Source organism: Ictalurus punctatus, chromosome 5, assembly GCF_001660625.3.
Source record: "Ictalurus punctatus breed USDA103 chromosome 5, Coco_2.0, whole genome shotgun sequence".
Taxonomy (NCBI): domain Eukaryota; kingdom Metazoa; phylum Chordata; class Actinopteri; order Siluriformes; family Ictaluridae; genus Ictalurus; species Ictalurus punctatus.
The window spans coordinates 5,868,190-5,892,457 of record NC_030420.2 but is presented as its reverse complement, the minus strand read 5'-3'; the positions used below and the strand labels follow the sequence as shown (position 1 = coordinate 5,892,457).

At 39.9% G+C, this 24,268-nt stretch overlaps 1 protein-coding gene across 2 annotated transcripts; it reads right to left on the bottom strand.

Annotated features, from left to right (window-relative positions):
- Positions 1 to 3,061: 3,061 nt before the first annotated feature.
- Positions 3,062 to 22,963, bottom strand: rab11fip1a (RAB11 family interacting protein 1 (class I) a). 2 transcript variants are annotated; one of them, XM_017467961.3, is made up of 6 exons: positions 22,399 to 22,963; positions 11,315 to 11,748; positions 10,327 to 11,167; positions 6,090 to 7,910; positions 5,243 to 5,354; positions 3,062 to 4,656 (listed from the first exon to the last, which is right to left on the bottom strand). In XM_017467961.3, exons 1-6 carry the CDS (start codon positions 22,746 to 22,748, stop codon positions 4,468 to 4,470), a joined length of 3,747 nt encoding a protein of 1,248 aa, XP_017323450.1. In that variant the 5' UTR covers positions 22,749 to 22,963; the 3' UTR covers positions 3,062 to 4,467. The 2 variants fall into 2 exon arrangements, with proteins under 2 accessions (XP_017323450.1, XP_017323451.1); XM_017467962.3 differs by lacking the exon at positions 6,090 to 7,910.
- Between the last annotated feature and the right edge of the window lie 1,305 nt (positions 22,964 to 24,268).

Genomic DNA, 24,268 nt, shown 5'->3' with positions numbered 1-24,268 from the left:
TACATTAAAGGAAAAATTCACCCTGAACAACCTTAATAATTAACATCAATGGGGTCCAATATTTATTTTGTAATAAAATCCTGAAATTGTCCTTTAAACTTCTTTCCTTGGTATACTGTATCTTCACTTTGGTGAACAGTTACCTACATTCGTTTGACTAACCATTGAAAGTGCTGCCAGTGGGATTTAGCTCTCGCTTTGTCTCTACTGAAACAGAGCAATGCAGCGGCGCTTTAGTACTTCAGTCTGTCCAGCATCTCACCTCTTCATCTGTACACTCTGCTCAAACAGATCAGCTTCCAAAGCTTCCGTGCTAATACCACCATCAATGGCATTGCGCTCGTCGACTCTTAAATCTCTAGTCTCTGCCGCAACCTTGCACTCGACCTACGCTGTATTTCTCATTAATATGACACTGTATGTTGGTGGAAATTTGTGAGGGAGAAAAGAAGCTCTTGCTCTTTTAGCTGATCTTTACTCAGGTTTGAAAGCATTCAAATTTTTTATTCCTCATATTAATCAGCATTGGAACTGCGCTATAAATGTGGCATCGACATGGCATACCCACTAACTTCACACAGGAATAATGAAAACACAGCACCAAGCAACAAACGAGACACAGAATCGAGTTTTCCTTTCAAATAGCGTAGCAGCTGTATAAAAGGGTAATGTATTACAGTAATACTGTCCTACTGTGAAGACATACTAAGACGTATAACTATATATAAGCGATACGGTCTCATACGGAACACAGCGCAAATAAACATACATATGAAGAAAAAAAATACTCCACCGGATCGTTAAGTTACTACACTAAAAAGAATACCGTTAGGCCAAGTCATTAAAACAGCAAGGAATGAGAATTAGTACTGAAAGTCACATGTCGGTACAGTTTTATACGAGACCCACCTTAGTTTTGTGCTTTGTGCAAAATGTGTGAAGGATTTGTTTTTTCTCAAATTTTTTTTTTTTTTATAAAATGGCTTAGATTTGAATCTCACAGTGTAGGGTACAGCCTGGATCACTTGAGAATAGTTTGCACTGCAGATGTTAATCACCAGGTCTCAGTGTACCGGACTGAAAATCAATTCATTACAATCATCTAAGTATCCCAACCTCACCTGATCGTAACTGATTTGAATCTGGAGTGTAACAGCAGGAAATCAGCAAAAACTGTTGGATGGTAACTCTCCAGGTTCACGGTTAGGCCATGATTTCAATTGCAGGAAGAACTCTCATCACCCTGAGAGGGCAATCATTTTCAATAGATTTAACTCCAGGTCCTATTATCTACGCAGGTTTTTGGAATCGTCAGCCACTAATATTTAAAACATACAGAGAAAGAGGCTACAGTAAAGTGCCTAAGCCTATGTTTAAGTGTATGTGTGTACAGTATGTGTATCTATGTACATTTGTGTGTATGTGTATATATATATATATATATATATATATATATATATATATATATATATATAAATAGATAGATAGATATCTTTTTCAATCAAGCCAAATTTTATTTGATTTGTTGATTAGTGCTTGCACGTGTGCATACTATTTCTTTTTCTCTTCTCTTTAGAGATCGACCGATAATCGGTTAGACCGATATAGCAGTTTTCCATAATCGGATATCGGGTTTGCAAATGGCGCCATCTTGTGGGCATTTTGAGAATCGCATGCATGACCATAATTGCAGGTCAAGTAAGGTAAAGTATGCCTGCTTTATAACAGCCATTAATGTACAAATTAGATGTCTTATATAAACGCTTGATATGTAGTTTAAGCAGCTTGGCGCTAAGAAATAGAGACAAACTCATGGAGGCACGTAATCCGTTTATCTCATTGAAGCTTTTATTGAAAAAAAGAGACTTTAGTTACAGCACACTTTATTTTATTTTTGCACTCTTTCAGACCCCTCTATTTATTGGTGTATAAATAGGCCTAAGAGTTTTGTTTTGTAATCAAGGAGGAAGTAAAATTGGCAAAACTGTTATAAATAAAACTATTTGTTCAGCTCAGTGTTATGAATGTGTCAAAAACAGAAATAAAACAATAAATAAATATCGGTTCTGCATATCGATTATCAGGCAAATAATCGTATCATATCGGTTATTTAAAAAAATCAATATCGCTACTTCTTTTTCTTAATTTACTTTTGATGTGAATTTTTCTCCTGCTTTTTGTGCATTCTCTCTCTCTCTCTCTCTGCTTTCTTCCCCTTTTGTACTTTTTTCTTTCCTTCCTTCCCTCTCTTAATGGCTTCAAAGGTCATAACCCACCCAACCCTTGTCGTTATATGTTGTAAAATATGAGTACAATATTCTGTAATGCAGGAAGCATGAGATGTATAACCCTGATACATTCTACTGAAGGTGAAATGTTCAGTCATAAGGAACAGCAATGTTGTGTGATCATCATTGCAATCAGTTACACTGAAAAGAGAACAGAGAACCTCTGTAGACAACGGACTGATGTCACCATCTAGTGGATGGGTTTGATAATACCCCCTGTCTAAAATCTACCAGAAAAACCTCTGGCTATCTTTACGGCAACAGTAGACACCGTTTCCTTAAGTGACTCGGGTTTAAATTCCTTCCACAATGCTGACACAACAATGGTAAAGGGAAAAACAAGAACAACTATAAGTACAGAAAGTGGGTCTCTTCTTATACTGTAACTATTGTCTTGCACTTATTTTTAAGCCAGTTAGTGGAACGTAGTTGTGTAACACTTTAGACAGGGCTTGGAATGGATTCTGCGTCACAGATTCGGATCACTACGGGTGAAGGAGTCATCCCTTAAACACAAAAGATACATACTCCGGTCTAGAAAATCTGATTATTAAGAGAGAAAGCATGCTGTTATAAGAACATCAGTAGGCAGGGCAGCATACATGATAAACCCTGAAGATCACTTTCCAATAAGAGCAGGTCTCAAAGTGTCTACTTACACTTTTTATTCTTTTACAGTTGTGCTTAAAATTGTGGAATATCTGTAAAAAACTAATAAATAAATACTTTTCTACTTTAAAAATACTTTTTCAGACTCAAGAATTCAACAGCCAAACGGTATAAATAGTTTTATTCACTTTTATAGAGCGGAATAAAATTGACATTTAGCTATTTTGTCTCAATATAATAACCATCAAAAAAAAAGTATCTATTGAACAATATACTTACTTTATCCAAAATATATTTGATCATTGGAATGTAGAAAGAAATTGTCACACATAAGGACACAAGAAGGCACAGGTATGTATACAAAATAAATGATAGTCTTATTGCAGTTGATCTTAAAGCATCAATCAGGAATTGTTAAAACACTAGTAGAGCTGAACCATGATCAGGTCGGACTGATAAACATGGACATAGTGTTCTATAGCAGTGATGTCATAGTACCATAACATGGGCTGAGAGTTGCAATATTAGTACACTATATAGTTAGGAAAATATTTATTTTAATACAGCAGAGATGAGTTAAAAATCTCTTTAAAACTCTTGAAGACAGCAGCCAAGACAATAAATAACAATGAACAGTTAATGCGATAATATCTTATAGCACGAATGAAATCACGTAACAACTGGGGAAATTCCATCGTGTACATTTTGGGCAGGTTTGAAGTTACTGAACTAATTCTAATCTTCAGCTGACGAGGAGTACAACCTATAGCTGGGTCAGGCAAAGGTCAGATGATAGAAGATCCAGTGTTAATGGTGTGAAGCGGCAACAAATATCATACTCATTTCATCATGAAGTACAATAATCAAAAACACACACACACACACACACACACACACTTTCCAAAATGATATTTTTTGGGGTGGAGGGAGGTGGGGTGCTGATTCTGTGACACCACTGTAATATTAAAAAACAACCCAAACACCAGTCAAATGTAGTTCAGTGTTGGGTTTTTTTTTAAAAAAAAAAACAAAACAAAACAAACAAACAAACAAAAAAAACACATATAATCATCCAGTGATCAATAAAATGCTACAACGAATACAAACAAATTTTTTCATCTGTCTATTACTGAATATGTGCTTTGTAGAACAATAAAACAAACACACTAACGAATAATTCCACCATAAAGTTGTTAATCCTTCATGTCACCACTTTATGAATAGTGAAGGGGGAGAAAAAAAAAAAAAAAAAAACAAAAAAAAAAAAAAAACCCTTCCTTGGTTTCAACTTCAGACTCGACAGATATTAGTCCAGAGCAACAGATGTCCTACTTCACTCATTTTACACTTTCACCTGTCTGAAAAAGCTCAACCAAATCAAACTATAAAGCCTGAATGTGAAACCATAGAGTATAATCTGTGTCTATAACAAAAAAAAAAAGTTATCAATTTGGAAGGTTTTGGTTCGTAGGAAGCTCATCTCATCAAAACATTGTATTGCAATGTTGTGTAGATAGTAGGTTCGGTTATCTTCCACGTCATAGTGTCATAGTGAAGAACTTCTTCCTCCCTAAACCTTGGAGTTCATTGCCAACAGGATGCTGGGTTTTTCGTCGATGATGCGGACCAGCAGATTATCGATGTATTCTTCCAGCTCAACAATCTTCTCATCCTTTTTGGATAGCTCAGTTTGCTGCTTCACCACCAGGGTGATCAACTCTTCCTGAGTGAGCTGGGTGTATGGTCCGCTCTCTACGGGCTGGAGAAAGGACGATACGCATGAGATCATATAAGAAATGGGATAAGGTTTGAGTGCTTAACGTAAGCAATAAACATTAACAGGAAGCAGATACACTGGGGCCCGGCTTTTCATACGCGATTTATGGAGTCGGATTTGGATTGTTGACGATTTGACAAAGATCTTGTATTTTTCCATTCTTCCAAATTGCTGTCGTACTCGTTGCCAACACGAGTCCGTAAACTCGTGAATTATTAAGGACAGGCTTGTTCAGCATGAATTAGATTAGCGCATTCATTTAGAAACCTTCTCTGTAAGTGAAACCTGTTCTAGCTGTGGCTGTTCCATTCCTTCATGAGGAACATCATTGAAAGACACAATAATAATAAGCACATAGACCATTTAAAAATCCAGTCGTTGATTTGGCTATGCAGTATATGCAGCCAATGAGCCAAATTAACCTGTTTGGAATCATCACAATTAACAGATCTAGCATAAATCGTCTTTGTTATGCAACCATATGAAGAACAGGGCCCAAGTATGTCTGCAAATTTATTTATATAATTAAAGGGGGGGGGGGGGGGGGGGTTCATACAAATAAGCACACCTTTGATTTTTCAGCCACTTCGCGGATGGTTTGAATCTTCAAATCTTTTCCCATGGAAATACTACCAGGAGACTGACTTTCATAGGGACTCAAAGGTTTCACTGGGTGTGGTCTAAGAAAAAAAACAGAAGTGGACTTTAGTGATGAAAATATCAAGAACTACCCAATAATTCCATATATGTAGAAAAAAGATACATATATAAATACATATACAAATATGTCAGAGTGCAGCTTGGAATCATTACTTTAAACATTTAAGTTAGTGTAAACAAAAACATGAACAAAAACAGAGTCGAATTACAGTTCAATACAAGAGGTAGCCAAGGAAAGTAATCTGAGGAAGAGCAAAAACACAAGAAAGGAGTTAGTTCTCCCACCATTAAGAGACTAACATGGAACAATCAAGCCCACCAAATTTGCCCGAGAGATTCAAACACAAAGTTCTCGTTCAAATCAGAGATTTATTATATTGTTAATATTATACAGACACCACGTATCCATGTGTAGATCAGATGCAGGATATGGGCAACCAAAAGATCCATCAACCCAACAGCATTCGGAATAAATGTAGTTTTTGGACACATTAAGACTAGTCCTGGAATGAATGCGTATTCTGAACCAGGCTTAGTTGAGTTCTTAGAAACCAATCTTTAGTGTCAAACCGACTGGATAAGCCTGTTGCTTCTTGCTGGACAAGCTGCAATCAGGATAGCCACAAAAAGACAGAAGAAACGTATGAAGAGAGAGAGACACCTCGGAAATAAGAAGGCCAAGGGGATTCCAAAGTTTAGTAGTAGTTGCTTTTTAAAAGGAAGAGTGGTGTTGGGGAGTTGTAGGTTATTCTCACCTGCGAGAGGTCAATACCCCACCACTTCCACTGCTATGTGATGTGCCTGACTGAACCTCAGAGGGTGAAATCCAGGCACAGAGTGTGCTTTTGCCCCCAGACGCACTTCCAGACAGGAGTTCTGGAAAAGCTGAAGACAATGAGGTGGCTGTTGTAGTTTCACCACCCTTTGGGCCAGCAAGACTAGAAACAGTTATTTCAACATCATCAGCCTCTTGAAGGAATGGATCTTTTATTACAGGCTTCTCAGGGGGCTTAGGTGCTAGCTTTTTCTTTTGAGAGTATACCTTCTGGGGGGAAGGGCTCGAGTTATGCGATTTTTTCATATCCGTTTCATCTTTAGAGCCCACAGATTCAAAAAACATATTTGCGTCATCTTTGGGTACAAAGAATGGATCCATTTCATTTGTAGATGCAACAGATCCAAAGATGTTATCAAAGTCATCGGAGGATAATCTCGGATCTTCAAGCTTTTTTCCTTTCTTCAGACCACCAGTGAAAAAGTCATCTTGATCCATGGTCTGTTGTGGTAACGCCCACGGATCTTGAGAGATTAACTCGGCACTCGGGAAAGGGTCAACTTCAGTCATTTGTTTCTCGAGAGCACTTGTGACATTTGTAAAGGGTTGTTCTTTTGCCACATTAACAGTTTTATCGGTATTATTTACAGGGATAAGCTTTCCTTCTTCAAAGGCTACATCCTCCCACAAACTCTTAGTCGTCACAGAACCTGTGTTTTTTCTTTCTGCTTGAGAACTTGCTGAGGATGTAAAAGCGAGCATACTTCGCTCGGGTTGAACCTGTCGGACAGGTTCTTTACTTGGAGCTGCTTGCCTAGGTTTGGCTAGAGGCAACCCTGTAGTATCAGCATCACAGCTTTGATCTGCTGGTGAAGTTGACTTTTTTGCACTCCTGGCTGTTGGTGTTGGTTTTTCCTTTTTTGGCATGGAGATGTGATCAAGTGTGAGGTCAGGAATGGGGCTTAAAGTTCCCTTTACATTCATCTGTGCGTCTTCTGGACTCTGGACCAATGCTCCTGGGTTTCTTTCCAAACCTGTTTTGGTCTTTTCACCATGTACAGAATATAATCGTTCGTGGGTACGGCCTTGCTCAGAATTAACCTCAAGGTGCTGCTTTGATGTTGCCAAATTAGCTGGTTTCGGTGGAATTAGAGGCGGCTTAGGCTCCATTGCCTTTGTGGAGGCAGAGGACACCACCTGATGATCTCTGGGATGCTGGTCGAGGATTGATGTATTCCTTTCCTGTAAAATTGAAGATTTATTTGAGAAGGGCTCACCAGGACCATCTACGCTCATTTCTTTTTTACCGTCTTGAAAAGTCATCTTTCTCTGGTTCACTTCAGCAATGACGTGTTCCCAACGGGTGTTGGTCATCACACCATGTCTCTTCTTGGGAAAAAGAGATTCATAGTCAGGAAGAGGAAGTGAAGGTCGTTCAATCTTCTCGGAGGTTGGCGAATTAACCTGTACTCCATTTTTTGGATGGTACTTTTCATTTTTGAACGGATCCCCAGGATCCCCAGGATAGCCAGGCGACTGTGGGGCTCTGTGCTTTTTCTCAGACAAGCTATTGGTGTTTTCCGTGCTGCCTGTTGACGAGTCTGAAAAGGTTCTCTGAGGTTTAGGAGGTGCCATAGAAGAGTGGAGGTTAGAAAACATATCGAAAGACTCAAAAGGATCACTAGAAGATGATGCTTCAGGGGGAAAAATAGAAGTAGGAACAGAGTTCTGGATGTCTGAGGGGACAGGGGATTCAAGGGAATCAGTATTATCTGTTTCAGTCTTCTGACTGAGAGTCAATCTGCCAAAGAGCAAGAACAAAAAACAACAATTTCAGTCCTTGATCTCTAGTAAACCTTTGCTGCTAAACCCAAAATTAAACCAATATATTAACTCGCACAACACTAAATCAGTGTTGTCACAAGGCCTATTTAATCTAATTCATGCCTTATCATTTCAGCTGCAATGTTTCTAGACAGAAATGAAAACACTGCACATATTAAAAAGTACTGTAACATTCCAGTCTGAAGCTCCACAGTAATTCATTCAACTGGTTGTTTACTGCTCCGGCATGTATGTGCATTGACGATCATTAGAACATACAGTCAGGCACCTCAATCATAATAGCCATCAAGTAGTTCTGGGAGATTTTAATCATATTCAATGAATTACCTGGGCCCATAGAGGACCATCAAAAGAATACAGCTTTGATAATGAATGTCTAAACACAAGCAAAATGTCGTTAATTGGAATAAGAAGGTTTAACCAAAAGATCAATAAAAAACATACAGGGGAGTTTGTTCATGAACTACCTAGCCGATAAAAAGCAGTTCCGGCAAATCTGTAGCTGAATTATTCATTTTAATGACCACAATGTACTAGAACAGCAAAATTACTCACCAATTAGAGAATTCTGTATTTAAACACATTCTTATATTGTGAAAGCTGAGAAGTTTTCCAGACAAAACAAGTACAGCTTTAGAAATTCCAAGTCTCACAACGTGTTCGGTAGTCACGCAGCCTGCGAGTACACAGTCACATTACCCATCCACAACCTGTTCTTCTCCATACCTAAGCACCTCAGCTGACCCACCAGGCTACATTCCCTCACAATTGACCAATCAGAGCATCCCTACCAAACTAGTCCTATAGACTTGACTCAAGCCAGATGGGAAGAGAAATTCTTCTTTACTTTGTACCCAGGACCAGGTTTTGGTGGGGGGGTTAGCTAGGAGTAGTCAAGGCAACAAAAATTAAAAAATCGGAAACTACTGTAGGACAAAATATATTAGTACTAGAGACGTCAATACAAAAAAAACAAAACGGGTTATTAAGTCAAGGTTCAAATTCAGAAGCCAAATAACATGGATTCTAGAGAGAATGCTAGAGCGCAGCAAGAGAGGCGAGAAGGACACATGGAAGTCAAGACTCAAATGCCTTTCAATTAGCTACAGGAGAAGAAAATTAGCATGCCTTAGCCATGAAGTTCCTGTACCTCCACTGGAAATTCATGACACAAAACATCTGTTCTGAATAGACTGAAGCTAAATAATAGTAACCAAAGTCTGAAGTGGAAACATGCACTGAGGTAAGCAATGATATTCCATATCTTACATGAGAATAATTGATATGGAATTTTTTTTTTTGGAGGTAAACTCTAAAAACACTTGTACACTAGATTAGCTCCAACCTAAATTTGCACCTAGAAGTAATCTTAACATTAAACTTTTTTTTTTTTTTAAATACTGTGGGTTATTTTGAACATGTGTGTGTTAATAATCTGAAGACCCAGGAAAGGGGCTTTGTCCACATTTATAGAGTTCTAGACTCGCCTCTGATTGCGTCTGATATAATAAATACCTGGCAGTCTGGAACATTGGTGAGATTTCAATGATCATGACACGACACTGTACTGAAATTAGAGCACCAAATAAAACGATCAACTAGAATGGCATTTTTCTCCATCGTAAGACAATCGATCAACATTTAGAAGAAGCAGCCTTGTTGACTGTCTGGATTTGTCCCACATTTTCAAAAGGGACGCAACTAGCTACCCACAGTAAACCGAACAAAGGAAGATTTCCTGGGTGCTAGGAGAAAAGGATTTTCTGGGTGCCACCACATTAAGAAAGCTAACCTGCCGTTAAGGATTCTTTACCATATTAAAATGCTGTTTCGAGCTCTTTTAATTCGCAGAAATGGTTCTGCCTGTCTGTTATTCATGTTCAAATAATGTGCCAGAACACAAACTGGTTTTCCAAACCATTAACGTATGAAATGTGTCATGATGTTTGTCTCCAGTGACTGAGATCGAGACATATTCAAAAACGTAGGGGTTGAAGTAGTTTTTCTAAAAGATGACAACGTTCTTCATAGGAGGTCAAGTAGACAAGCTGGAGGAATAAAATGACATGCGTCTTTACTGAGATAGAGCGTCTTATTCAGGCTGCTGACTTGAATGGTAGACAGCTCAGCTTACCTTTTATTATGCATCCATGGGGTCCAGCTTGAAGAAAAATATCCTGCACATTGTTAAGTCTACATTTAAGAAAGAGGTCTCGGCAATCTCAATGTAGTGTGTATTGTTGTGCTCTTTGCACATTTGTAAGGTGCTCTGAAGAACATGCCAAATTACTAAGACGTAGGCAACTAATGATATTTATAAAAAAAATAAATAAATAAAAAATAAAAAAAAAAACACAAACAAAAACCCTCACCTGGGCTTGACTGCTGAAACCTTGGCTGTACGAGCTGGAAAGCCGCTGGTGGGTGGTATTGGAGTAAATGCAGTTCGCACCTCTTTCTGCGAGTCTGCTGATTTCTCCTGTGGATCTGGGTTGTCTGAGCCGAGCGGAATCTCCTCAAATGGGTTTATTGAAGCTGGTACGTCCGGTTGTTTAGGACTCTCCACAGCAGGGGCTATTTGCTCTTCTTTCTTCCGCCCTAAGCCGAAAAGAGAAGTGAGCCTGTCAGTCACTCTGGACTCCTCTTGGCGTTTCTGCTCCTCTGCTTTCCTTGCCTCCTCTTCACGCCTTTTTCGTTGCTGCTCCTCATCCTCCTGCCGCTTCCTCTCTCGTTCCTGCTGCATCTTTCTTTCGTCTTCCTCCAGTTTTCTCCTTCTCTCCTCTTGCTCTTGCTGCTTCTTCCGCTCCTGCTCATCCAAAAGCTCCTGCAGGCGTCCTTCTGCCTTCTTGTGCTTCTTCTCTTCGTCCTCTTGGGGGCGATGTTGGACTTGGAATTCCCTCTCCGCCAAGTCAGGCTTGTAACTCGGAATACTGAGGCCTTTGAAGGAGTCAGTGGAGCCAGCAGACGCGTTTCGTTCGTGGTATTTCCGCAGGTCTTCGACGGAACCCTTCGCAGAGCCGCTCAGGCTGAGGGAGGAACCAGAATCCGGCTTGGACTCCTGGTCCTCAGCGTACACGTGACTGCCATTGATGCACAGGTTGCTCTCAGGAGTGCTCTGTTTGGAGCGATTCAGCAGGGTGAAAGGGCCTAGGGATATTTTGCTGTCAGTGCTACCGTTTCTCTTGTGGCCCAGAAACTTGAACTTGTTTTTACCTGTGGGAGAAAAATGGAAAAATTTTAACTAATGCAACACCCTTATCTTATTTAATATTTATACATCAATACAAATACTATGAACCTTCATCATCATGTACCAAGGGGGCACACATACACAAAAAAAAAATACATTTTTATCTTTACCTTCAGCAGATTCTTCATTCAGGCCTGAGGATCGGCTGCTGGTCAGCGAGCTGTTCTTCTCAGGCAGGGTACCGAGGGTGGACATGGATTGGGACACGCCTCTGTGGAGATTTGTCTTCGATCCAAAAAGAGACTTAAATTTAGAGGACTTCTTCAGTTTGGGAGAGTCTGTGCTTCCCTCTTCTTCCCCCTCGCTGTCCGTCAGGACCTGACCAACTGTGGCAGGAACAATAGCGGAAGCGGAGTCAGCGTGTCCGTCCTTCTTCTTGCCCCGAACCTTGTCTTTGAGCTTGGAGATACGGGACCGAGGCTTGTCTGGCATGGAGAGATCGAACATGCTGGCTGTCATGTTGTTCCGCATGAACTGGATGTCCAGGAGAACCTCACCTCTCTCCTTGTCTGCCTTACTGTTCTTATCCAGCAGCTTGTACCAACTGAAAACAGACAAAGTTCTTAAAGTTAAATTCAGTATGCAAGGTTTTAAATATCACCGTTTTTAGTGTATTTGGTGCTGATGGAAGTCTCTGCCTGTTCCAACAAATTACAGGTCACGAAAGGCCAGTGGGAGGAAAGGGAGAGAAAAAAAAAAAAAAAAAAAAAAAAAAAGGACAACTTTGTGCTTTGTCAGCACTTGCTTTCTGTTCTCGGCATGGGAATTAGCCTGTATTCAGCTCAACTAGCAGATAGGATTGTTCGGGAGAGGCTGTTCAGAGTAAAATAACATGCCTTTATCCACCCCCACACACACAGCTGTGATAAAACACTTCAACCGTGGGATAACGAGATACAGCGATGCTGACACTCCAGCAAAAAAAATAAAATAAAAATAAAAAATCTCGGCTGGACGTGAAGGAAGGAAACCGATAGGACGTTCGAAGGAACAACCATGTGTGAGCTGTCACAATACCACGAGCCGTCGTATTTACACGCGTTAAGCAGTTTCTTTCTGATATTTCTGAAGTTCATATGGACAGTCCCAGCACTGGAACGATTCAGTACAGAGACAGAGTCACTTACAGAGAAGTCTGTTTCAGGACAGTACGACGATATACATTGTACTGATATGAAGGAGATAATGAAAGGAGTACAGCACAATGGGGTGTGCCGTTTTAGGAAACTCAACTCTGAAGCCCATTTACTCAAACTTTACTAATGTAAAGGTGTCTATTTTCCTATAACGGCACGTCCTGTGGTGTTACATACATACACATATACACGCACACACACACATATACACATATATACACACATACATACATATATACACACATACATACATATATACACACATACATACACATACTAATATATATATATATATATATATATATATATATATATATATATATAAAAATTACAGCAACTTGCCAACTACTGAACTTATCTGAAACTAGAGGGAAGAATAAAAAAAAAAAAACAATGAAAGAATGATACATCATGTTTTATGTTTATAGTTACACTTGTTGTGGAACAATCGTTTCATCCATCACTTACGTTCCACCAGCTATAAAAAGTCATTCTCTCACCAGCCTCTTTCTTTCCTCTCAAACGTAATGACCAAAAAAAAAAAAAAAAAAAAAAACCCAAAAACCTTTAGGTTACCAAGAAACTGAAAATCCCTCCATCTTGAAGATGTGAAATTGTATACGAAGTATGATGCTGAAGCACTCCCAGAACCTTTACTTCGCCCACTTATATTGTGCTCTAAAAGTATGTACTCTTTTTGTGTAGAAAGAGAATGTGCAAGTACTGAGACATATCAACACGTCATGTAACGGAAGACAACGGTGTTGCCTAGTTACGAATTGGGATGCAGCATATGTATGTATTTAGTAGTGAATTGTAACCTTTGGCAGAGGCAGTTGAACACAGATCAGAACCATGACCGAGCGTCTGAGGTCTATACATAATCTGCAGCTGCAACAGATCTACTGGAAACACATACGGCATATTCATAAACTCTTTCTAGACACAAATATGGCAGCACAAACTAATTGGATTTGATCACTTGAAATTGGAGTATGTACACTCAGTGGGAACCAGTTTGAGTGAAGTGGGGTTTTTTTTAGAGAACCAAAAGACAAAAGGAACATGGCCTCAGAGCTAGAAAACCAGAGTTTGCACTGGAGAAGTTACTGTTTGGATTTCAGTAAGGCAGCTCCCACCAAGATAAGCTAGGTGGAGCTTAGCGATCAAATCTGCTTACCAGGCATTCATCTACATGAATGTCAAAAGCCAGAGTAAGAACAGAACCAGCAGAGCGAGCGAGCGAGAAAGAGGGGGTTAACAAGCGCGCCGAAAGTCAGCCGAGTCATAAAAGCATCAGTGCGTGACACACTGTAGCCAGTGGAAACAAGCCACCATCTCACGAGGACATGTTCCTTCCATGAAGGTGAAAGATCTTAATCTTGGCTTTAATGACGAGTGCTCGTTTCAGAATCCTCCACATTCCTCAGGTTTACATCATTGTTACGCAATTCAGCACGAAAAATAAAAACGTATCAGAAATGGCCAGGTTATTTGAGGTAGAGATAAAAGAGCTTATCTCAGATAACTCTACACATGTAACCAACCAACAGAAAATGACCTTGCACAATAGGAGTTACACTCTTGCCAAATAATGTAAGGACAGCACACAGGACCTTGAGGGGTTCCCCCCCCTCTCTTTTTACACTGGAGAATTTGAGATGGAAGAACCCAAATAGCTTTGATTATGGCATCAGGAAATGCTAACCTAGAGCTCAGATTCTTCTGGGGGAAGGCAGAAAAACAGACCATTATTGCAAGCGCCTTATCAGGCTGCTACAACTAAGCCAAGACAAACAGCCAACCTCCATCGAAGGAAATGAAGCCCTGTCAGAGTGCATGCTCGGAACATGATTCTGCTTTGGGAATGAACCAGACATTTCATTTAGAGCCATTCGGGAGAAGGACGGTTTAACCCTAGTCTAATCGGCTAACCGGAACCATGGCTTCATGGTTTCATACGGGTACCGGGTGTCCTCTCCACAAGCAGATCCATGTTTACAGAGAAAACACTCTTGGATCTTCAACTGCCAAACTTGTTCCACCAGTCTTTTCAGCTTGTTCGCTTAACGCTGGTGATCTTGGGTTTCTCAATGAGGGTGTGAAACGATATTTGGCAATATATTTAGTAACACGCATCAACTGCCATGTAACATGGACAGAGCACTATTTAAAGCAGAACAGGATTAGAGATAAGGACAGCAAACATGTTCAAGTTAGAATCTCTTTAAAGCAAGAAAGAGTCAAATAAATTATTCAAAGTGAGAAGGACTTGAGAGTGAAGACGTAACTCTACACCCCTGTGCTTTGGACTTGGTGTACTTGGAGCAAGGTTGAACCTGTACTCAAGAGCATTCTCATTAAAGTATGTACGATCTCTAGCAAATAATATTCTCGCAGATCAACAATAGGGCATACACAAATGTAAATTCGAATGCTTTTGGATCGTTCAAATTTTCATATTGCAGATTATAATAAAATATAAAGAAAGACTCCAGCTTGTTCAATCTTTTCTCTCTCTCCTTCATTGTTAGAAAATAGTTTGTAAATCTGCGTTACATTTTAAAAGGAACTGAAAGTTCAATCAACTGAGTACTTGAAACGACTTCCTTTTGTAAGTGTGTATTATGTAATATTTAACATCTAGAAATTCTTGTCCACGGTGATCGCATGTACTCTACAGACGTGGTACATAAACACTCGTTCGGGAAAATATTGGAATTAGAGCTGCAACAACTAATCGATAATAATCGATTATGAAAATCGTTGTCAACGAATGTCATCAACGATTAGTTAGTCTGCGTGCGGTACGTCTACTCATTACGTTACTTCTGTTCTGAAAACACTGAGTAAATACTAAAGTTGTGTCCCAAATAATATATTATACACTTGCACTATACACTGTGTACGCCATCATCTGGTGCAGTGTTTCCACGGACCCCTAGTGGTCAGTAATGTAATTGCAGGGGGTCCTTGGGAAAGTTTTTAAAATGTTTAAATATTATATTTAAATGTTTAAATATTATTGTATCAAAATATATTCAAATGAGATGTTTTAAAATTAATTTGGTTATTCGCTTGCATTCACAAATATCACGTCAGCTGAGCTGACGATCGTTCATTGATGGATTTATTTAAAATTTTATTTACAAATGAAATGATAATTTGCAAAAACCTATGCGTGGTAGAGAAGGTCAAGTGTCGCATTGATGGATAAAATAAACAAAAGATAATTCAGAGAGTCAAATTAAATGGCACACCAACAATACACTGGTCAAATTGAACAAAATCGACACTTTTTTTGTGTAAACATTTGTGTTTGTGTGAAAGTAGCCATGTTCAATGGTAAACCTTCAGGCCATTCCTTCAGAAGAGACAAAACAAAAGGACATGGTGGAAAGCAAAGCCGATGAGCAGCTAATGCTCCCGTATCAACGTTACAGTAAAGTAGGACAGTAACTCGACACCAGCAAGTGCCAAGATAAAGGAGAAGCAGAATTCAATACTCAGTCTGTGTGTGTGTGTCCGTGTTTGAGAGAGAGAGAGAGAGAGAGAGAGAAACTGCAAACCAAACCGCACTCTGAACCTTACAATAACGTCCCTCACAAAGATCGCGATAATGATAAAGCATTATGCCTCTACAACAGATAAGGCCTGAGATTATAACTGACGAACAGAAAGCACGACGTAGGTCATTTATGAAACGAACCTGGAACGGGAACCTAAAACGATTTCTTTTGACGCCGAAATTTTGCCCCTGACATTTAACACGGGCGTAACCGTGTGTGGTTCTGAAACGTCAAGCTTGTTTCAAAAGCCAAACTACACCCAAACTGCTCCAGCATAATTGAGTAGGTGTCTACGATTAGACCGCGTGCCACACTATTTTTAAAAATCCACCGTCGCTTAACCGGGGAGTGAACGTCAGGCAGACAGACAAGTCTTTTTTCTCAGGAACATCTGAACAAAACCAGATGAGCTCAGAAGGCAAATTAGGGGAAACGCCTCCCGCTTCTCTGTTTGCATAAACAGAGGCGTACTGGGAGACTTCCAGGTGACAGATGGTGTGATGCGAACAGGATTTATCACTGAGCTGAACTTCTCTATGGCAAGAGGAAGTGAATGCAGGCTTCCAGTACAAGTCTGCTATAGTTTCGACAAATCAATTAACCACAGAGATAGAAAAAAGAAAAAGAAAAAAAAAAAAAGTCCTTTTTTTTTGGTCGCACATCCACAGGGAAATTATACCGTATTCAGACTCTCTTGTGAACGTTAGCAAGAAGGTATTAACGGTTGGCCTATTTCGAATTAGGATTTATGTCTGTGTGTATTATAGTATATGATTAAAAGTTATAAAAAGGTCAAAAATCCAGTCTATGAAGAACCAGGTCCACGAACATCCTCTAACATTCTCGAGTAGTCCCGTGACCCGACACCAAAAATACTCAATGAAGCATGGAAGCCAGTTAGCCAGGGTATGACCGTGGAAACTGTACAAATGGAAAAGTTCAAAATAGCAAACTGAGCTTTTTATTTACTTATTTATTTATTTAACTTCTTAGGCACACACACAGAGAGCGAGAGTATGATTTTCTGTTAATCTCCTCACGTAAATTAAGTAAGAAATAAAACTCCCGAGGGCATGCTGTTATAGAAAAATAATCTATAAAATAAAACTTTTTTTAAAAAAATAAATAAAAAAGCACACCCTGAAGTGGTTCATTTCTCTTATACCAAAGCAATGTGCATCCGATTACAATTTGACACAGAATGACACTGTATTTTTTTTTTATCCATATAAAGTTACTTTTAAAAGCTGTGGAATGTCCAATCAAACAAATTCATCCCAGTCATCATTTACATTATAGCAGCTATAAACAGTTCACATTTACTTTTTTATTTGCTTTACAGTTACCTGGAAAAGGCATGTTACTGTAAAAACTCGACAGTGCAAAGTCAACAATCCTGAAGAATGTCCTGTGGCAGACGACTTAATGTTACAATGTGCTGACACTGGAGACTCCTTCCGTAAATCTCCTTACAGAAAGCGTCACTGGACAAATTTTTAATCCATTTATTATTAGTCATAGATAATATGGAGTGTCGGAAATACAAGTCCCAGTGCATTAGCGGTTACTATAGAAACATGTTAGGTGGATATTACTGCGTTCGTCCTTTTTCCCGGGAAACCAATGAGCGCCGCCATGATGGATTGTATATCCTGTTCCGGTCTCTATAGGAACCCGTAATAAAACTTTAAGAGAGAGCGACTAAATTAATTAAAACAGAAACTTTGAGAGTGTTAATAAAAAATAGAAATGAGCTCAGGGATCAAGCTAGGACATGAACGCCCACCTGATACCAAGTGGCAAAAAATAAATTACCGATGCTGCTAACTTTCTGACTTCTGCTTTAAAAAATGTTTAAAAAAAAAAAAGAATAAAGCCGGCGTGTTTCGTGTACAAAACCTGGTCTGTTTTATTGCTGTACATTTAATTATATGCCTTCGTGCATTTGTAATTTCGTCTGTAAGTTTTTCGCCATCGACTGCTACAGAGAAAACGAAGTAGTTTATAATATCAATGTAGCTGACCTCAGGCCATAGCTTCATGCCATCTACCCATTAAACGTTGATGGATGACGCACTGTAAAAAGACTGTGATTGTGACTTTTTTTTAGCCATTTTCACAAGTTTAACATCAAATTATCAGCAAGGAACATGCGCTAAATTGACTCCAAATATCGGAGACGGGAAATATAAAACAGGTTTAAGCCGGGCGAGACTTCCGCGTTCAGGAATATAAAAAAAAAAAAAAAAAATAAAAAAATAAAAAAAAAAAAAAAAGGTGGATAAACTTGTGAGGTGAATTCCTGCCGGAACTACTGTCACAGCCAATGGACCAATCAGAATTGAGAAAATCAACAGCAACACAATATACGTTAAATACACAAGTTAAATGTAAGGGAGGGAAGAAAAAAAAGAGAAGAAAAAACCTGCTGCCATAGCCAATACATAAAGTACATGTTTATACAGCTTTGAGAAATGTTCTGGGTTGACATGGCCCATCAATCATATTAGCAGAAATTAATCAGGCCTAAAAGATTCAATTTATGAGTAATAGTCAGTATTAAATATGACACTGAGAAAAAGTTAGGATAGAAATATTGGTGTTCTCGGTTTATTTTCCATTCTGCTCTTTTTTGTTTTTGTTTATTTGCCGCGACCTTGACGAGCTCATAGCTTCCAGTTTCATGTGGTGTGCCAGGATGAATGTGTGTGTGTGTGGTTGGTTTGCCTGGAGTGCAAACAGATGATGTCACTGCCTCTGGTGTGCACTTTAACCACTGAGCTTGGAAGCTGGTGTATTTATTGATATTTTTTTTCCCTCCCCCCCCCCTCCCCCTCTATTCTGATTACCTGAAACTCAAATAAGGCTGGGTGCAGCGCTAAGAAGGTGGAGCGATCTCAACAAGCAAATTTAAATGCAACCAGGAAGCCAGTTATCATAAAAAAAAGTCCACAGCCAGCAATGCCTGTCACGCATCATGCGACTGGATCGACAGGGATGGGCCAAGAACAAAAACAGAAGAACCGTGACCAACCCTAACAAAGTATCTGACGATTCCCAACCCTAGACTGGAAGGTAAATGATGTTCCTTGTGGCAAGAAGCAGGTGCGACAAAACAACTTAACATGTTTGGATGTGATCCTACAGAGGACTGTTCTCATTACGAACGACTATGAAAGTCTGCCTTATTACTCAGAGTAACATTTAAATCATGATGAGATTTGAGACTGTTGGGGAGGGAAAAAAAGGCCTGGCCTGTAAATTCCCCGTCCTCAGACTCTTCTAAACAGGCTTGTGATGTTACTGATGAAATTTAAGATCCGGGGATGGATAACTGATAACATGTAGCCTACTGGGCCAGAAAAACTTCCAATGTGCTGGCCAGTCTCGTGTTTTCGGTTGCTTGGAAACCTACCTGACGAGCCTAAAAACTGGTAGTTAACGTCCTATAATAGCGTACGACAAATTAGTTAATGGCATTTCAACAAGACGAAGGGAAACAAAACATAAGAGATCACGCAGCACATCGTGTCAACACCTCGAAGAAAACTATTATAACTATACATATATTATAACTATACAGCCAGACCATGCCTCGGCTGAGGTGCGTTTTTTTCTTCCCCATTTTCTGTTTTCTAGCCCTGGGTAGCTTTGTGTTTTGGTTATCCTATATACTATGATGGCTGAACTCTGCATTAACGCATTTACATTTATTTACATGCATTGACTCAGCAGTGCTGTGCATGTGAGAGTTAAAGGCGTCAGATACACTCTACAACGGCAGCCTGGATTTGAACTTTTAACCTTCTGATGATTCGGTAGCCATGGGCCTTAACTGCTGAACCACGACCGCAGCAGAAAACAATAACTAAACCGGCATCTTAACCATATACAAGTGTGTTCATCAGAACACAAACATTCAAGTAACATTCTTCTAAGTAACAACAGTGCAGCCACTCTCCAAAATTCCCATACACATCTTAATAAAATCAGGTTCAGAGGAATTGGACATGGATCAGCCGTGATGACTGCTGAAACACAGGAATGTGGCCCTCAATAACAACCCAGTATCGTGTGTGTGTGTGTGTGTGTGTGTGTGTGTGTGTGTGTGTGTGTGTGTGTGTGTGTGTGTGTGTGTGTGTGTGTGTGTGTGTGTGGGGTTTCGTTCTGGGCTTCAGGTCACATGTTACACTAAACACGGGAATTGAGCAAACATTAGAAATAAATGAGTCACGCTACAGCAGAATGAGACTAAGTGAGAGCAAATGAATCCTGGTAAATGAAAAGAGCTTTATGTTGGGGTGGGACTACATAAACTAGGGACTATCACTTTGGCCATTTGCAGGTCGACTGTACATCTGTAGTGAGCAAGCACAACAACTGACAGCTCGCACATTAGCTGGACTAGCAAGCGTGGACAAATGATAAATTAATTTGCTGACCCACCGGGCAAATATACACTCCAATGAGCTGCCCAGGCAATGATTTGACAACCTAAAAATATATAGAAAAAGCCTAATAACGTACAGCGGTGTGCGGTATGTGATAATATATGGCGTGCTAGATAGCTAGTTAAGTGCATTAACATAGACGAAGGGAAACTAACAAGTTTATGACTTTTCAGTCTCTCCAGGATTTTGCGATCGCTGACATTAATGCAAACTCAAGGAAACGCCGCAATATTCGGAGGAGCGTGCAACTTTTCACAATTTCCGCAGATTTCCCACAGATTTGGGCTAAGTCACATCGTGTGACGTCATCACAACGCATTCAGCCAAAGCACGTCGTGTTTCTGTTCTCTCGCCAAAAGAGGCACCGAGTCGGTGGCCAACGTTTCGGCTACGAGAAGTGGTGTTCAACACGTACAAGATACGAATCGAGTCTCACTAGCGTCTTTATCTCAGATCAGATCACATCTTGGTCTTGGTTTGTGTAGTTCAGCGGGTGGTAGGATTTGGAAGAAGTAGAATAAGCTATAGCTACAGCATCAAGGAGTGTTAAACCACCATGAGTAGCTACATATCAAATCAACTTCTGTAAAATAAACAAACAAACAAATAAATAAATAAATAAATAGGAATTCAACAACTAGTTGGCCCCCCCATTTTCCTTGTGGTCAAATCTACTGCGGAAAAAAAAAGAAAAGAAAAAAAAAAGACAAAAAACAGACCAAAAACAATAACCTGGACATGCAATCTGCTTTTGTCTGGGCTAATGATTTGTCCACCCTTGACCAGGGTTTCCCAACTGTCCCTACAGTGTTCCAAGTTTTCCTTACTGAAGGCACACCTCGTACAGGCGTTGGGCTAATTATTTATCCTTTAACAAATTAGACTGGACATGGAAGTAGACAAAACTACAGACTGTGCTCATTCCCTATGATTGATCTGGTCAGGATTTTCAGAACAGAGATTCGGGCTTGAACTCTGGTCTTGGGAAATCAACTGGGCTGGATCACCAGCAGAACAAGACGAAAAGCCCCTGTTAGAGTATATTACACATCCAAGCACCGAAACCTCACATGGAAACTCTTACACATGGTAATAAAGTGGTACATCATCAGAACTTGACCATGAGAGTTGGACTGGTTAATACACCGATCGATGAGGTCATTAAACTTGCATATGAACAAGTAGTAAGTTAGTGCTTTAAGGAAGCAAAGTAAGGTTCTTAAGAGTGATGCGAGGAGAACCTTTTCCAGTCCCACAAAGAACCCTACTGGGTTTCTTAAAGCTCTAACTAATGGGTTGTTGTTGTTTTGTTTTTTTTTAAATTTAGAGAACTTCTGATAACTTCTGGTTCCTTGTGGCCCTACCGTGAAGAACCTTTTCAGCTTTCTTTAAAGCACCAGTGCCACAAGGAACCAAAAGTTATCAGAAGTTCTCTAAATAAATACATTTCAAAAACCCCTTCGTTAGTGCTTTAAGGAACCAAAGTAAGGTTCTTAAAAGTGATGCCAGGAGAACCTTTTCCAGTCCCACAAAAGAACCATACAGGGTTCACTTTAACCTGTTAAAGAGCCAATCAATTGGTCTGAAGAACCTATAACGAAGAATAAAGAACGTCTTTAATCTCCAAAGAACCAGATAGCCCAACTCAAGAACCCTATACAGGGAAAACGGTTCTTTGTGGAAGACATGGTGCTGTAAAGAACCATTGAAGAACCTTTATCTCTTGGCATGTTTGTGTTGTGGTGGTAGGAAAGAAATTCTTTCAGTTAAGTTATTTCATTATCTTCGTCTAAACGAAACGAAAACATGTAAGTCCATAAAGACATTTTAAAACGTTTTGTTCAACTTTTTACTGTTTTTCCAGAACATTTCTCCAGCTGGTTTCTAGTATAGTCCAATGAAAGAACACTGAAGGTTATCTACAACTGATCTGGGATTAAATGGGGTTTGGTTTAAAAGTTATTTACACTATGAGAAAGGAATATGGAGAGTTTTTCCTCCTTGACTCAGCGTGACACAGAGTTGATCCTAAACTTACTCGGTCTTTTTGCGGGCCTTGTCGTCTTGTAGGTCCAGCAGGTTGATGACGGCCTGGCCCAGCAGCTTGTCCATGCCCACCAGGGCGCGGTGCATGACTACGATGTACAGGGTGCAGCGCTCGGCGTTCCCGCGGTGGAAGAGCGGGAGATCGAAGGTGGCTTCTTCCTTCCATACAGGCTCCACGCACTTCTCCACCACCGCGGTGGAAAACTTGTCCTTGGCCACCTGCATGATCGCGTACGCGTCATTCGTGCCATTTTTGCCTTTGACCCGCAGGTTGCGCGCCTGAAGGACCGTCACCTGGACGCTGGTCGGGTACCACTGCTGGCTCTGCTCGGCTAGAGACATCCTCCACCGAAATAATCAAAGTAACACCTTCTAAACAGCGTGTACGCTAAAACACATAGTTAGCTTAGCTAACCACTTAACGGGTATTGATAAATATATCCAATATATTGTACAACATACAATATATCCGAGACGCCACGGTTTTCCGGCTTTCCCTCGTACTTCCAACAGAAGCCTTTGTTTTGGTAACGCGTCCTCATAAACTTGTTCCATGGCTCGTGCGGCGGTTGCTATATGCCCATACACGCCCACAAGCCACGCCCACAAGCCACGCCCCCAGCAAACATGGACGTTATTTTAATCCCACCTTTCTGAGTCGTTTTGTAGTTCAGTACAAACTGGGCCAGTTCCACTGCCTGAAAAATCTTCTAAACTGTCGTTTATAAGTCCGTCGAAAACTTTTTCTCGCGCCCGTACGACGTCGTGAGGACAGTCGTTAGCACAAATGCTAATAACCATCGAATCTACTTGCAGTGCTGGGAGTCGATTCCCAAAAGAGTCGATTCTCACCTTCCAAGGAATTGTGAACCAAGAGTCGATTCCACTGTGAAACTGATTCGGTTCAAGACAGTGGAATCGTTTACATATTACTGTACAAAGACTGGCTTAATAAAAGGTTGCCAATATAGAAAAGCTAGGATTTTTAGTCTGCCTACTAACTCTATCTAATTAAATGATCATAAATGTTTAATAAATATGTCAGGATCCCTTTATATTCGTAATATCATATTATATTATACAATGTTTGTTTTACAAGATTATCCCCCTGGTGTCCTGTCTTTGTGTTATTGAATTCGCAAAAAAAAAAAAAAAAAAAAAAAAAGATACATGGAATCGAATCAAGAATCGACTCACGTTTCTGGGGGAAATCATTCCTGGTTGCTGGATGTAATATTGCCACAACGTGACTTGGAATCCAATCCGAGAGCAGATCAGATAATACTAGCCAATCCTGGGCCGGAATGCAGGGTATTGTTAGCCAATTGTAGCGCACGAGGCAGGGTTTGAGAACAGGTATGAAAGAAATAACGCGTTGCTATGTATGGGTGATGACTCCATGGTGAGTTACGGAAAGGCTTAACGCTCCCAAGGATGACTTCAACCTAGGTGAATCACAGCCTCAATAAGATTAGAAATAGTTTAGAAATAGTTTCTAAACATAGCTACACTCTGTAGATAAATATGAGTTGGTTGTTCCACCCTGCTTAAAGAAAAACCCAATAGAAACCATCACAGAAATTCTCATGGTCATCAGCTAACCATTACCTTTATTGGTCCTTAATGGTTTCCACTAAACATAACATGCCACCAACAGAAGGCAACAAATTACCATATCATTATCATAAAGTTATTTCCTGAAGGTCAGGTTATACATCCTAAATCTCAACCTGCCTAACTGCATTGTAAGATGACAAGCTATCTTATACATAAATTTCCACCTAGACCTACTGTACAGTTTATATATTGTTTGCTTCTTGTTGTTGTTTTGTTTAACTCTCAAATTATCTACTATCACAGGT

Excerpts from the sequence above, each read along its gene's own strand:
- rab11fip1a (XM_017467961.3), bottom strand. The coding sequence starts at position 22,748 with ATGTCTCTAGCCGAGCAGAGCCAGCAGTGGTACCCGACCAGCGTCCAG. Across the intron at positions 11,749-22,398 it reads AAGGCCCGCAAAAAGACCGA|TTGGTACAAGCTGCTGGATA; the intron begins GTAAGTTTAGGA and ends GTCTGTTTTCAG. Across the intron at positions 4,657-5,242 it reads AAGTGGCTGAAAAATCAAAG|CCCGTAGAGAGCGGACCATA; the intron begins GTGTGCTTATTT and ends TCCTTTCTCCAG.